A 16,608-nucleotide genomic window follows, 5' to 3' on the forward strand; every position below is an offset into this window, starting at 1 on the left:
AGGGCGAAAGGGTTGCTATAAACTGCCTTAAATGTTCATTTGATGGGTATTTCAGGGGACACCAATGTATCTCTTAATTCAACCCCTATTGACGAGGAGCGAGCCTTTGAACAATCGGACACGGATGAGATGTCAGAGCGGGGCATTCACCCGGTGCCTAGAGGAATCGTGAACCCGAACTATCCCGGCTTCCAGCACTTGGCACACACTCTACAGGTAAAGTTTCACTTTCTAAAGAAACCTTGTAAATGTTGCGTTTTAGCTTGCATTAGGAGCGCAAATGAAGCCGTATTATGAACTACTTATTATATGTACCTACACGATTTCTTGTACACTTTTATCTAAATAGGGATTCTATTATCATATTTCTTCATTTCGAAATAGGTAGGTTTGGTACTGATAATGGTTCTATTGAATAGAAATGAAAACGAAAGGATTTTTATTCAATCATAAAATTTAAGCATGCTTTTTGACGATTTTACAGGACTACTCTGCTAATATAGAGAACTTTTATCACTCGGAAAATGAAATGACTGATGACGACGTAGACTTAGAAATTACAGAAAGTGCTTATGAACCTGAATTTAACCAGAACGTAATTTCAATAGACTCTCTAAATATTGACAATAACAATGGCAATGAAACAGAACACACAATATTGTGCACACAAAAGGAACTTTCATCACAAAACAAAGATTTAGATAGTCCCATGCAAATAGAAATACCAGATTTATTAAAATCTGTATCTCAGAACAATAACAATGTCAATCACACAGACTTTGACCTAAACTGTTCTGAAACTGACATAGAAAATAATTTTCACACCAAAGACATTATAGGAGATTTTAATAAAGAAATAGAAGATGAAATAAGGGAATTATTAAATTATAATATCAATATACAAGACGACTTAGAGGAATTAAGGAAAGATATCAAAGATACATTCGCAAAACCTATAGAAACTACTATCAATAACATAAGTGAAGTTGTTAATCACGTTATAAAGAAACTTGTAAAAACACAAATAGACCCCTTGGAGCAAAATGATAACCAATCTAGTACTAATACTAACCAAGAAATAGAAGAAATAAAAGATGTGAATGAAGAAAATGAAACAAACACTAGAACAGAAATGAATCTAAACAGGCCTACCTTTTTACTAATAGGGAATAACACGGATGGAAATATCGCTGACGCTTTTCTCTCTGACGGAAAAGATGAAATCAACGTTAATGAATACGACACTGAAGCTCTGAGCAATAATGTTGAAAGAACAATAAAGCAGTTGAGCACGGAACTCAGGAAAATTATTCCCAAATTGGATGAAATGCGCGAATGTGACAGGTTATGGAATGAAAGTAAAAAAGATACTATTGCCGTACTGACCGATGGAAATTCAAATGAAATCGCTAATTCCTCAAAGAATTATAATTTATCTGCCCCTGTGAATAAGGAATACGAGGAATGTAGAAAATCTGCATATCATGTGGCTGATAAAGTTGTGAGAAAAGTAGCAGTTGCAACTCGAATGTAAGTATAACTGGTACAATGAACTCTCTAAGTCAATAGAGTTAGACAGCGCTTGTTTCACGATCATAAATTAAATTTAACTCAACCAATGGAGTAAGATTTTTAAATAGACTTGACGTTGCCTGTGTAAACCTGACAAATCAAAAAGGATTGCTTCCGCACCAGAATGCTATCGTTCCATGAATCAGTTTAATTTGGCCGGTAAATGTAATTGTGGCGGTTTGAGGGAATTATTCATTCAGTAATAAGTGAAGCGTTTTGTAGTTTTGAATAGAAGTGGACTTCAGAAGACTGTTTTATTTTTTGTTGTGTTAAGTAGTAAGTTAACTTAGTATGCAATTTGACTTCAGTGAACCGAGGGCGCCGAGGGACCGCCAGAAAGATATAACTTCGACAAAAAGTAGTTACCGGAGTGCTCAAAGTAATACTTCCGTCCGTAAGTCTGAAAGTGCAAAAGAGTATGATTTAGGTAAGTGCTTTTATTATTTATCAAAGGATTTTTTTTTTAATTTACGGTCTTTCATTTCAACTTACTATCTATGTAGTCGTGGAGGAAAAACTGTGCTAAATGTGATTATCATAGTACGTGGGTATGTATGTATACATAGAAGTCGCTTACGAACGATACCTATTTAAGTAAGTACCTATCCAATTAGCTATCTTACTTAGAAGTACATAAACTTACCCCCGTAATCCATAATGAGGTGGGTGGAGCCTCAAGGAGGTAAGCTCTACTTTCGATACTATTTTTGATATGAAAGCCTAAGTTAATACATCTTCTAGAATGAACCTTATTGATGACAGATGAGGGCAACCTGTCGTCCATAATACTCCAACATACGCGTATAGAATAAGTTAGTAATAAATAACGACATAGGTACCTACACGGGAACATAGTATGATAGAGCATACATACTCAAGTACACTGTTTTATCAAGGAGTAATAAATGTAATATTACGCATAAGTACTACCTACCTACCTATGTATTAGTCCAAAAATACGTACCTCTGCAATTAAAACAAATTAAGTACTTATTTATTCTTTTCAGGCAGTTTCGATGTTTACAATATAGAGACAGCACTACCTAAATTAGACATAGATGCAATAGAAAATCATTTGAAAGCTGCAAAAGAAGCGGAGAGGCGGGTGAGTACAATAATTTATAAATAAATATACCTATATTGATCTAAAAACTGCTAGCAATGCACGAAACATTCGAATTAGTTAGAAACATTAGTATATAATCACTAAGTTTGTTTTGCCACTTCAAATAATCGCGCTACACAAAGGTAACGGTAAATGCACATTCGAGTCTGATCCACGTCTGCCGCAACCATGTGTAACAGTAAATGAATTGTCAATAAGTGGTAGGCGTGCAGCTTTCTACGGTGATTCAACCGTGCCTGCCGACGGCCAGTCTCTGAGAATCAACTCAATTAGCAACCCGTGCAGTGCAGTGCCGTGTTTTGCGGACCTTTATATCACAATAGTGTTTAAACCTTTAACAGTGATGGCGTCAATGCCATATTTTAACTCCGAACAAAGACATTACAAAAAGGATACACGTTTCCTTCTGGATTTGTACACAATTACATACGATAATCATGAATCAGTCGATAACGTATGCTGCCTTGTAAGTTTTTCTTAATTTCTGTGATTTTTTATGCATCGTGCATTTTGTGCAAAACCATAAAGAAATGGAACGATTCGCCTGACTGTCCTTTCCCTTGCCCTATAAACGTCAAAATAAATATGTCAAACAATGTGACAGCTCCACAGCTTCAATCCAATTTTTTGTTTACAACCATCGAAACGTGAAACGTGCCATATTCGAGCCATTTTTTTGCCAAATACAGAAGACTGACTAATTTTAAGATGTTCGAAAGTTTAGTTAGTAATATCAAAAAGAGATTTAGCAAAACTTCTGAGGAAGTTGCCGATCGGGGTGACACCGTAGAAAAAACAGGATTCAAACGTAGTTTACATCTTTTCAAGACAAAATTACTGAAACCAGATGCTACCACGATACCTGTGCCTCCATGTGATAACCTAGCTTTAAGTCCAAGAGCTATTGGCTTGGCAGAATGTGCTCAAACAGAGATTGAGTGGCCCACAATCACAGACAATAACCCCAACATACTAGAGAAATTTACTAGAATTGTCACTATTTCTGACGATAGTTATGACCAAAGAGTATGCTTTCCAGTTATGTAGATTAATACTTTTGTAGTTGTCTTGTAGACTTTGATGATCTTTAACCATTTTTGTTGTTTACAGAAACGTAATGATAGGGAAGAGATCAGGAAGAGACTCGCGATGGGAGCTGAAAGTGAGGAGTACTACAGTATGGGACACATAGACCGTCCTGGGAGGAAACCGAGTCTACATTCTCGGCTTCAAAATGGTAAATATTGGAACCTTAAAACATTTGTAGCATATTATGGTCACTTTACAATTTGGAATTGTTTGTATTTATGTGGTTCAGGTGTGGTACTGTAGTGTGATAAAACTCCATTTGATTAGACTATGTCCAGTGTGTGTACTGTAAATCTTCATTTATCAATTTGTATTATCATCATCACCATTTGTTTGTGTACATTTGTGACTAATTTCTTCAATGTATTGTGGTGTGCCCAGGGATGAATCTCCAAATTTGTTTCATGAACGAGACAGCATCTGACAATGAATCTCAAGCTTCAGATGTAGAAAGGAATTTAAACTTCAATACTAAAAATCTCTCCCGGTCAAGTATATTCAGCAAGTCCAATTTTAACCATCCATATCAAACACGGCCACTGTCCGTAAATATCACAAAACATGACAAAATCAGTTCAGTTCAGAGTGGTAAGTATATCCTGTCTTACACAACTGTATACTCAGTGAGATTGTATTGTACAAAGGCTGGAAATGACAACTTCACCCTTCATTTCATTGTGCTTGCTTGACCTCCATGTTAACTACATTGTGTTATTATGAAGGCTAAACTGCTTTTAATTTTATCTTTTTCATATTTCTAAGAAACCTCTCAGTTTTAGTTGGATATAAACTGATAATATAAACAAATTTTCAGGAGCAAAACTACGTCCAACATCTTTTACATCAAAGACACCGAAGTCTAGATCAGCTCACTCTCTGGGCCATATTGAACTGAAGGAATCAGATTTCTATGCTCTGCAAGCTACACTACAAACAGAGGCCCGCATTGCCCTGGCTCAAGCAAAAGAGATGGCCCGCATACAAATGGAGGTAACAATTGAATCATTATTATACTAGTTGACATATTTACTTATCTGATCACACACACATAAACAGCCTATATATGTCCCACTACTGGGCACAGGCCTCCCATCAATCAACTGGAGATCCTTATCTGATCATATTAAGATTATAGTCCTATAAACTCTTTCGGAAGGCAGGGGACAGGGTCACTTTGCATAGAATAAAATAATTTTGTCTTTGATTACAATCCATTTAAGTAATGATTTTAAATTACTTATCATAGAATTATATACACATCATTTATTTTTCAAAATATGTTATTATATTTATGCTTTAAATTATTTTCGTAATCACTGGAGCCAAACTTTAATGGCAATATATTTTTTATTGTTGTTTTTATTTACTTTCACAAAATGTAAAACAACTTTCTAATACATGAAACAAGATTATTTTTTTACATGATAGGTAGATACGACGCTGTTATTATAATATACTTTTTATGTTTAAAAAGTGAATGCTACATTATGGAATATTAAAATCGCTAACTTGGCTAGATAAGAAATATATGGTAATTTTGTACCATATCAAGTGAGATAAGTTTCAATATTGAGTGCTTTATGTATAAGAAAATAATAGTAAAAAACTATTGCGTAACAGTTGACTGCAAGACTTGTGGAGGTTGATTTCTTATTTAATTAAAAAAGTGTGTCAGAATTGTTTTCTGATAAGATGTGGCTTTCCTATGGGTATTAAGTGTTCCTTGCCTTTGTATGTAGGGTATGTGATGCATGTACAACAGGTATGAATATTATGCTATCTAATAATTTAATTCCTAAAATATTTTCTAAAGGTTTTTATCAACCTTTTGTGGTTACAAAAGGTTGATAAAAACCTTTAGAAAATATTTTTAATTTATTGCTACAAGAAATAAGATTCTATGAAAAACAGAAAGTAGGTTAACAAAAGGAGGTTGCACTGTGGTCCATTGTGAGCATCGTCATTAAAATATTGTATGAAATCGTTTTGCAGTTAATATGCATTCATCAATACATAAACTTTCGCTTTTGATTCCTAATGCACAGAGTAATCAGAAGCTAAACTTGCGGATACGTTTTTTTCTTCCCTAAAGTGTCCCATTTCTAGGCAAAGCAAGCTTCTTTGTCCCGAGCGATCTCTCCACAATTTTTTGTGTCTTGAATCTGTTGGGTACTTCAGTGTTGATTATTGTTTATGAAAACAGCGCGAACGGCGGGCGCGGGCGGTGTCGCCAGTGACAGAAATGTTGCGCCGCAGCATGGAGAAGGCCAACGCGCCGCTAGCGGCGGACCGGCGACGCGTGTCTCGGCAACTACTCACCGACATGAACATAGCCCAGCTACAGGTAATTATCACCTACACAAACACTTGTTACGTCACGCCACTTTCCTTTACAAATAATAGCACATAAAAGGCATATATACTTTCCCTTAAAACTGAGTATCGAACATATTCTATACCGGGTTAGCCCTCAGCGCCCCCATTTGTCCGGCCAAGTAGTTAATGCCATTTTCCGCAAATCTACTATTGTAGTCACGTCAAAAAATGGTCCATTTTTCACTAAACTGCTCCATATGTGTACTGCATGTGTGTTCTTATATGAGTCTGTATAACACACATAATATTGGAAATCTTTGGGTTTTTCTCAGATAAACAGATTTCATCATAATGTGTAGGTACTTCCAAAGTTAAATTACATTACATTATATCAAATAGGAATATGGCATGAATTCAGAAGTTATGTAGCGAGCGTACCAACGTATCAAACCTTATGCGGTGGTACCATGTCCTATCCAGAGAGTGTCCCGTTAAGTAATATAAAATGACAAAAATATTTTTTATTAAAACAGTCTCGAACAGTATCCGGTCGCTCGAGGAAAACCTTGAAGCGTGTTGAGGAAATTAACAACATAAAAACATCGTCAATCTGCTTATTTTTTCGTTCCTCTTATTTCTTGAGTTCTGTTGAGCAGTTGCTTACTTGGTCAATGTTACAAGTCAATAAAGATAATCAAAGATCTTGATTACTATTATAGGTAACTCAAAAAGATTAAAATTCCACTTTAACTGCACGAAAAATTGGTGCTGTATCAAAAAATCTGTTACTGAAACTCCCAAAGAGAATATAATTCACTATGTTTTGGCTTTCTCTGAAAATAATCAGATGCGACTTCAACATTAATTCGTGGTTAGGAGCGTGTTTGAAATACGCGGGCCATTGTCGAGTAAAATAATTATGCATGGGCATTATTTCTTGAAAGAACAAACCAGATAGGAAAATGAACATAATTGGATGTTGTTGGAGTCATGAATAAAAATTAGGCTCGTAAAAATATTGGCCGTGTTTACGTGGGGCGCGACCTTGGTGCGGTCTTAGCGTGCGCTGAGTCATGCATGAAGATCGTTAATACAATGGATTTAGAGGTACTGCCACGGACTACTTATAAACAATGCCCATTGTGTAATCCCGTGGTATGCGCGTACTCCTCAAATACTGTTTATATTTTTCGCGTAATCATTTTATTTTTAATGTAACGTTTAGTGCGTTATCAATGACGCTGATCTTATTATATATAGATACCTCTTCAAAATTTCTAACAAGCGGTCTAAGATGAATAAATGAGTGGTGATTCAGATCATCCTCTTAGCATTATTCCGTTTTTCATAAGGTCCGCTTACCTAACCTGAAGATTTGACGGAACCAAACATGATTTTGAAAGCATATTCGTCAATCTTAGGTTTAGGCCTGTGCTTGACCTATGGAATTGAGAGGCAAGCGTTCTACTAACTGCGCTACCACGGCTCGTGGTGGCTCAAGTGGTGATTCAGATCAATGTTGTTAATTGTATGTGTATGGTCACAATCACAATCTCTCTTGGGAACAACATAGGGCATTATGGTATTACTAAATGGACGAAAGGCTACGACCATTTATTTACGAGACTGATTGGTCATATAAGAAATGGATATTTCACATGGAGTATTGGTTAACACGCTCGTCCCGGCTTGACAAGGGCTGCGGGTTCAAGTCCCGTCCGACTCAGAACTTTTTCGATTTAATTTTCTCTTCGTATCTTTCCCTAACTACAGGTGAGAGCTACAAAAAACAAACTCTTAAGAAATGGATTGATAATGCGTCAAAATTTCGTGTTAAGCATCTAGCTAGCACAATACCAAACCAATTTTATAATGAAGATAAACATGAGGAAACGTACTCTAAGTAGATAATATACTTAATATCCAACACAAATAAACAAGTAGGTACAATCGTATCATATCCAATCGACTAATGAATGCTTTTCTGACTGAACTTTTCAATTAAGGAAAAGGCAATATTAGAAAAAGGTCTGCTCTATTTATTAAAGTTGAGACCCTAATTTGGTTTGTATATTGTAGCATACGGTACTAATAATTATGAGATAGTACAACTAGCTCACGTGACGTAACTGTTACGTTCCACACACGAGATAAGGATAGTTACGCTTTACTTAATTTACGTTCTATATATACTCTTGCGCGTTCAAGTTACCGATAACATCAAACTTATAGTTGATTTTTTTTACACACCATACATATTAATGCTGTAACAAGTTAAATTAACTTAGATTAAGTTTTTGATCGTGAGAGTCGTGGTCCTATCATTATGAGGTCACAGGTTTTAAACCCATCACGGGCCTAAACCAATGATTTTAGAATTTGTTTTCGAATTCATGTTTGGATTATAAATGATTATCACGTGTTCAACTGTGAAGGAAAACATTGTGAGGAAACGCACATTCCCGAGAAATCCGTTTCGGTGGTATGTGACCTAACCTGTATTGGGCTGGTTTTCCCTTCGCGGATTGGAAGGTCAGACAGGCAGTCGCTTCTGTAAAAAAACTGGACCTATCAAATCTTAGGGTTAAGTAAGCGGAGATGATGATTCGTTCCTAGGTTATATGTTACACGTTCCGATGTGGAAGTAAGTTATAAAATTGTAGCATATAACTAAAATAGAAGCTCGACTTTCACAACAAGATTGAGTTGTAGAGAACACATAGTCGTCGGTTCAAACGAAGATGACCCCGATACCGACACTGCCGGCGTGGTCGAAGATTTCCTTCAATTAACGCTTATCGCTATCGACCCCCTAGGGTCGATTCATTCTTTCAAATATGTTTCCTCAAAATGTACATTGATTTGCAGGTGATAGTGAACGAGCTGCACTCTCAGATCGAGTCTTTGAACGAGCAGCTGGTGAAGATGCTGATGGCGCGGGACGAGCTGCACATGGGCCAGGACTCCATGCTGGTAGACATCGAGGACCTTACCAGATACCTGTAAGTATACACATCAAATATACTTTATTGCAGAAATACAGAACATACCAACTTACACATAACCATAGAATAAGAAATAACACTACGCATAGACCAAGTGTTATACTACTTTCGGGTTCTGGGCAACAACAAACACCAAATAAGTCTTCCAAATATTTATTTGCGTAAACAATGGTAATTCGGCGGATTGACAAGTAGTAGAGAGAAAAAACCGCGGCTGTCAGAACTGACAGCAAATATAAGCTCGGATATACGTTTTAACCTAGTCTCTGTCGCATCCGTCACACAATGCAAGTCGGCTATACCACCTGGGAACATGTGCAGAGGGCACTCGTTCACTATGTGAGATATGCTTCAGCTGGATATATGATCCACGCAGGATATTTTTATTTTTGTCTGCCATAAGCAATAATAATACTACATATAGAAGTGCCCCCCGCCCCGAGCCGAACTTCTTGCGGGCGTGAGTTGGGCTATATTGCGTTAAGTTTCATACTATTATACAGGGTGTTAGTGACATCATAACGAATACTATGGGGAATGATTCAGACCATGATTCTGAGTTAATGTCAAGTGGAGTTTTCCGTCACAAAATTAAAGAATTTTTTTGTGTTATTTTAAATTATTTTCCGTTCCATACTTTTGCGACGGAAAATTCCACTTGATATCAACTCAGAATCATGGTCTGACTCACCCCTCAAAGTTTTCGTTACGATGTCACTAACATCCAGTATATTGTCATCTTATATTAAAAACCAAGTAAGCCCCTTTTTGAGAAGTCACATTCGAATGTGATTTTTGTTAACAAAAACTCGTAATAGACACGCTAGTTTCAATCCAGCTAAAAATTGAGACCATAAACTCTTTTACCCGGAATGAAATGGATGAAAGATTTCGATGAAGAAAATCGCATCAAAACAAAAAAGGCACTTACGTGGTTTTTTCTATAAGGCGACGTCTCTATATATGGAAATATACCTATTAGTACCATTTTTATTGCAAATAAATGAATTATGATATGAAAATATATTAATGGAGAAAACTCATCAGATGAGATAAGGAAAATTGATAGATAAAACATCTAAAACATAAGACGACACTTCCTCATTCCTCTTATAAATATTGAATGTAATCTGTAGAAGCGGTACATTATTTTCGCACGTGTGACTTTACGATCTGGAGCAATTTTCTTTCCTTCGAATGAATGAAAAACAGAAAATGTCTACTAGCTATCTCACCGCGTCTTCGGCCGCGTGGATTTTCGTAACTATACATGAAAATGATAATATACCAAATAAAATTAAGTGTATTATTAGTGCATTTCTTTTAATGACTTGACTATTGTAGTTTTGCTACAGATAGCATTCACTACTTGTCCTTAAAACTCGTATGGTATATCGTTATCACATATTGATCACGTTAGTCTCTCGTTGGACAGGTCTAAGCTATACGAATGTGCTGGCGACTACTCTGACATAGTTGAACTAGATGAAGACGCCGAGTAACTGGAAACCATCGGTTATTACCACTACAGTACTATACTTTTAACATATTTTCGATGTTAGAAAGTAGTCATAGAAGTAACTCATAATTCGTAAAATGTGTAGACAGAAATTCGATAGGTTTCTTAATATTACTATTGAGGCACTTTACATGTCGTCTCTCTCCTGACTAAGGCCACACTTGATGCTACAATTCAAACAACAGCGTGCAAAACGCTTCTCCGTTGACACTCAGTACATCTACATAAGTTTGTTTTTTGCTGCGGTCTGCTCCGTGCACCACACCACTTGTCCCTGAACGCGGCGTAACTGTTGTATCTACAATTTTTGCCGAAACTGCGGGCTTAGCACCGTAAGCACGCGACTCTTTCTCGCCGCGACAGAGATCATCTGTCTCTTTCTGTGCAGTACTGTGAGAGAGTGACGGGTGACGTATGTCGAGGCGAGAAAGAGTCGCGCGCTTACGGTGCTAAGCCCGCTGATTTGCACCTTTTATAATTGTCAAAAAGTCACACACAACTCACAAGTAATTAATAATTGTAAATTTATAATTGGCTTATGTAACAGTCTAATTCCTGATGTAACTTTTATTTTATTTAATGTTTTATTTTATAAGCTGTTGGTGTAACTTTTTATAAATAAATAAATAAACAAGCAATATTAACAAAAAATAAAGATACGACATTCACACACAAAATATAATTAGAACATAAGTAATTTATATTTATGTAATTTTAGTAGGTAACTAAGCAAAAGTAATATAATGTTAGAAGTAGTAATTGATTCTAAATCTATGCCATCCAATAGTAGATTGTCGAGAACAGTAATATTAAAAGTGATATTTATTTTCAGCGGCGTCAAGGAACAGACGAAGAAAACTAAGGGCAACGGGAAGAGCGGCGTGAGGAGGCTCGCATCGTTAGTGCACAAATAAGTACACACAATAATACTATATTTACTGCAATTTACTTACTCGTATACTAGGACGACGGCAGTTTGCAACAAGCTGCAATATGTGTTAGGAAATATATCGTACCATAACTCAAGCAAACTATATCGATAGTTCAACCCACTGGTCACGTGTTATGAAACTTAACTATAAGTATTTTGTTTCCTATGAAGCCAAGTGTAATGTAATGCAATCGTGGTTTTTGCAAAATCGATTAATTTCCTTTGATGAAAATTAAAAACCTATAGGAATGGAATGAAAAATATTTTTTGGATGTTTAGGTAGAATGATCCCAGTAAAATGACGAGTTCGATACAAAATTCCCGAAACATTGCTTCGGAGTTTCGTAACACGCGATAGTTTTACGCTGTAGCCACCAACAATCAACCAACATTGATTGATTGTTTGATTGGTGTGTGTTTTACCAGTTACTTATTATGAATTTGTATTAAGTGTGATATTTATTACTTTTACATAATAAAACTGGATATAACTGCGTAACAAGTCTTGCCAGATAGCAGTTGATGTATGTAAAGTAAAACCATTTATCTATTAGTATTTTATCATGTATTAAGCTACGGTCATGAACAATATAATGTACCCACTTTAGGACTCTGTCGCACTAACATATTTGACATTTAGTGAGACTAACAGTTCAATTTGTCAAAAAGTTAATGTGATATGGTATCAAAGTGTATACATATTAATGCTCGTGACCGTACACTATATTATTGTTACTGGAATGCGTTGGGTGTGATTCCACAGAGAAGTGATTCAACATGTGTATTGTTCAAATTATCAATGTTGCTATCATGGGGCAACCATGGATATCGGCGAGTGGCTACATTATATTATAATAATTGTATGTAAATAAGATTTCTGTCACCGGTATACTCCGTCGAAGTTTCCTATTTCTATTTAAACTTTGTATAATGGAACTGTATATTCACATACATGTCCGCTTTATGATAGATATAACTAGCCCACCTAGAGATATTGATATTTTGTTATTATTGGCAAATTAGGAGAAATATTTTTTCATGATAGTGCTCATTGTTAGGCGTTCGCCACAATGAAAGTGCGGGGGCAGCGCAGAGTGATTTCTTCGCATCACACTCGCTTGTTTATTAAGTTGATGTGTAAAAGTATTTCATAGGTACCCCTCGCAGCACCTGCGCTTCCGTTGTGTGGAAGGCTTAAGTCCGCGATGCCGCGGTAGTAGGTAGATTCACATTATAGTATAGTAGGCATAGTGGTGCACTTGCCAACGCTCATAATAGACCAATCAGAGGCTTCTTCTATTATATAACTAGTACATACAATCATCATGTCATTTCCAGAGTACTGCTCTGTCTAATTTGCAGTCATATGCCTCGTCCACAACGGCACGCGTATTTGAGCTTTTCAGCTAAATTATTGTCGGTTGATTTGAAATTAAAACCATGTGTCGTATGAAATGTGCCCGAGTGCGAACGTGGCCTTAGTTTTCTTTTCTTTAAATACTTAACAAATAACTAGTATTTAAAAAGTATTTTGCAATAGTCACTGGTTACTCTTTTTTTCTCTGCACTCTTGCTGGTTATTTCTGCCCATATCACAATTTTAAATATGTATATTATGAACTTTTATAATAACTTTGGGATCTCAGGTACTTTCTTATGTGTAATTCTTTGTATTTGGGAGAGTTCTTATGAACTTACTATGCTAAAATTACTTTTACATAGTGTAGTAGGTTTATTATAGTTACCATTTATTGTTAGACGAATTTTGTTCTTGACTTTATGTCTCTCTTATTTTGTGCTCTTTTGCATTTAGCAGTCATATTTTATGTCCGAATTATTGATAAAGAAACTTATTTACGATAATGATATGTAAATATTGATTTCGACTTATGCAGGGCATTGTATTACTTGATTCTTTTTTAGGATAATTTTATAAGTGGCCATTACCAGAGTAAGCCGCCATTGCCTTGCATTATTTACTTTAATATTGCAACACTTTCATATCTACATGTCATTCTAATGTACTCGATTGTATCAGTCACGTTGATGTTAGAGTTTTATATTACAGGAACATATTCTTACCGGTATTATGTAATATTGTCGGGGCGCTACACACTTATTCAATTAGTCATAATAAGCTGAACCGGTGTATGAGATTTGCTAAATAAAACCAGATTCAACATCGTTTTGTAAACATTAGAAGTTGCAACTTGTCTTCTACAGATCTGTGGTTTCGGCAGTACTAGTATTGTAATTTACCACTACCACCTAGCACGTTGGTCTAACAGAAAGCTCAGCTGTGTGTGGGTACTTAGTTCATCTTGCGTTGTATGTATAGAGGTGCATTTTCTTCGAGGCAATGACATCATAAATCGTCTGAAACAGACGTATAAGGCCAATGATGATAAGAGGTGTATAAGGTGCAAATGTCCAATCAGTTTCTTGCAAAGTAATAAATTAACTGGCTGCACTTAAGACCTGGTTACATGTCGTTTCTGTAATAGACCTAAAACACCTACAAAAACGTTACATACATACATACATACATAAACTCACGCCCGTAATCCCTAATGGGGTGGGCAGAGCCACAAGTAATCAAAGACAACTTGCAGCCACTGTTGATACGATGTCGTAAGCTGGATATGATGAACCTTATGGTGATAAGGGATCAGCCTATCGCCCATAACATTAGTCCATCATATTAGAGGACACGATCCCTCTGTCGGTTTTTACGACATGCCCGGGAAGACAAGCAGCTGAACGTTTTCTATGTTTTTTATTTGCTCCCAAAACTTCATAGAAGCAAAAACGTTAATTATGTAATTATGACAACTAATAGTTCATAATTTCACCTACTGTTTACAAATAATACGCTGGACTCAGTGACTGCACTTTTGCTCTTTGATTGTACATACGACTATATCCCAATGCGAAGTCGTCAGCTTATATTTAGTATTGGAATTTCGAATGATGACTTAAGAATAGCCAAATGTATTATGTTGTATCGGATGAGTGTGTAGCGTTCCTTACTCTAATATCTTGAGCGTTATAAAATAGTTTCCCCTGGACGTGTCCGCGCAGCTGCGTTTCGCAACTTGAACCATTCCGTACGGTATTCTATAATAGTATACTTCTACACGTTACACGTACGTTAATTATTTTCCGAATACTACTAATGTTATATCTTCAGGCCGCGTTTTAATGAGATACTGATGAGCCATTTTTTTTAGCGATTGGTCGATACAGGATGCCTTTCTGGAATAGCTTCGTTACATTATAAACTATACTAATTATTGAAACAGAACCTAAGTAAGGAACTGATGATTTTGATAATACCATTCTACTAATGAGGATAATAAGTAGAAGCTCAAATGTAGGTGGCAGCACTGGAGTGTTCCCAAATTTTGACAGTTCTCAATAATGTCCATCTAAAATTCGAGATAAATTGCTATAAATTATGTGAAGTATCCCATCTGAAGGATGAGTTGCGAAAAACAAAAGCCATCAGTTGGAAAAAGGCAGTTTTGATTGAAGTTTTTCTGTTTTCTTCTTTCCGATCTTTAGGGAATAAATGTAACAATGATTTTGAAATTAAACACTGCGCAAAGTGTTATATATTAATATGTTTGTTTACCTATCTGTCAAATCTTCAGGTTAGGTAAGCGGACTCCGTGAAATACCGGATAACGCTAGGGAGATGATATTGATTTAAATTATATGGGGGAACAGTCAAAATTTAAGAACACTCAACAGTAGCGACACCTGATGAGAGAAATAGGCAGTTTTTATCCTCATTCATCGAAATTCAATATCTTAAATACAGATTTTTTTTACTGATAAATAGTTCAGTTTTATGGTAAGAATATCCGTCTGCTTGTTCTCGCCGTGTTATCAAATTAAATTAACAAACTCTCAAGTATTATTACCCAAACAACTTTATTCGCAATTTGAAGTATCAAATTAAAAAAGTTTACTTGTCTTCATTAACAGGCTGTATAACGCGACTGAGCGGGCACGTGCCGAGACGTTTGCAAAATATAAAAAAACTTTATGTATGTAAATGATTGAAGTGGTGTTGGTGTAAGCAGCTGAGAATAGACGTTAACTTAGCGGTAAGATAAGTGAATGCTTGGCGTGCTTGACAAATTCTACTGACATGTGATAAATATTATTGAATTATTCTAAATAAACAGGAAAGTGTTATATTTGTGTTTTATTTTACGAATAAAATCTTTGCACTTCATCCTCAAGCGTGGCTGCAATGGGCACTCACCCGTCAAGATAAATTAGTAATGCACTTGTAAAACAGGTAACCTAGTCATAGTCCAACTTAAATCCGTAGTAGAAAAAATATTACGGTTTAAGGTACCTATTCAAACCGACGCCCATAATTACCGCTGCCATGATCATACATTTTATAAAAAAATGACCCAATGCGTTTTAGACAATGTTTTACAGTCAAATACTTACATCAAATAGTCGCTGCGAAACGCGAGAAGTGGGTGTACACCTCTGCCTACCCCTTCGAGGATACAGACGTGATGCTGTGCTACAAGAATGTTATGTTTAAATAGTCACGAACTATTTGTAGGTGTTGTTTCTTAAAGTAGTGCGGCTAATTTGAAAGCGCCCTTAATGAAAACTTAATACATTGAGAGTATTCTCCGTACTTCTAGCAAACCAACAGTGACGCTTATTATCGTCCGTTTATGTTCTATTTTCTAGTCTCTGCCTTATTTGCTTGTTAATGCAAAACAGAATGTGTAAATTCTGTTTACGACTGCGTCCTATCCGCACGTAAACCGGAATAGTGGGTGTCGTTTATGAGAATGACTCAATTTCAGAACGGGATTAATACTTAGGTACTTATGTCTATTAAGATATTATCTAGGGAAGTATTTAAATAGGATATTTCCTATCATAGTCCACCATTTACATTTATTTATTTTATCATTACGTACTTATCTTTACCTAGTATATCCCTTGAGCGGTATTTGCTCATTTCTTCATTAAAAAGATAACACGAACGCGTTTTAAGTGCATTTAGTTA

At 36.0% G+C, this 16,608-nt stretch overlaps 1 protein-coding gene across 4 annotated transcripts in view; it reads left to right on the forward strand.

Moving 5' to 3' along the window:
• Positions 1 to 15,761, forward strand: part of LOC126369333 (schwannomin-interacting protein 1 homolog) — a 33,283-nt gene extending 17,522 nt beyond the window's left edge. For 2 of the 4 annotated variants that reach the window (XM_050013672.1, XM_050013700.1), the window contains 10 exons: positions 56 to 216; positions 485 to 1,530; positions 1,881 to 1,999; positions 2,580 to 2,677; positions 3,809 to 3,935; positions 4,169 to 4,375; positions 4,602 to 4,777; positions 5,991 to 6,131; positions 8,972 to 9,105; positions 11,460 to 15,761. In XM_050013672.1, coding sequence (XP_049869629.1) covers positions 56 to 216; positions 485 to 1,530; positions 1,881 to 1,999; positions 2,580 to 2,677; positions 3,809 to 3,935; positions 4,169 to 4,375; positions 4,602 to 4,777; positions 5,991 to 6,131; positions 8,972 to 9,105; positions 11,460 to 11,541 — 2,291 coding nt within the window. In that variant the 3' untranslated portion in view covers positions 11,542 to 15,761. The remainder of the gene's footprint in view (positions 1 to 55; positions 217 to 484; positions 1,531 to 1,880; positions 2,000 to 2,579; positions 2,678 to 3,808; positions 3,936 to 4,168; positions 4,376 to 4,601; positions 4,778 to 5,990; positions 6,132 to 8,971; positions 9,106 to 11,459) is intronic. The other 2 variants (XM_050013683.1, XM_050013691.1) reach the window with 2 other exon arrangements.
• Positions 15,762 to 16,608: the final 847 nt, after the last annotated feature.

The sequence above is a fragment of the Pectinophora gossypiella genome, chromosome 1 (assembly GCF_024362695.1).
Source record: "Pectinophora gossypiella chromosome 1, ilPecGoss1.1, whole genome shotgun sequence".
Lineage (NCBI taxonomy): Eukaryota > Metazoa > Arthropoda > Insecta > Lepidoptera > Gelechiidae > Pectinophora > Pectinophora gossypiella.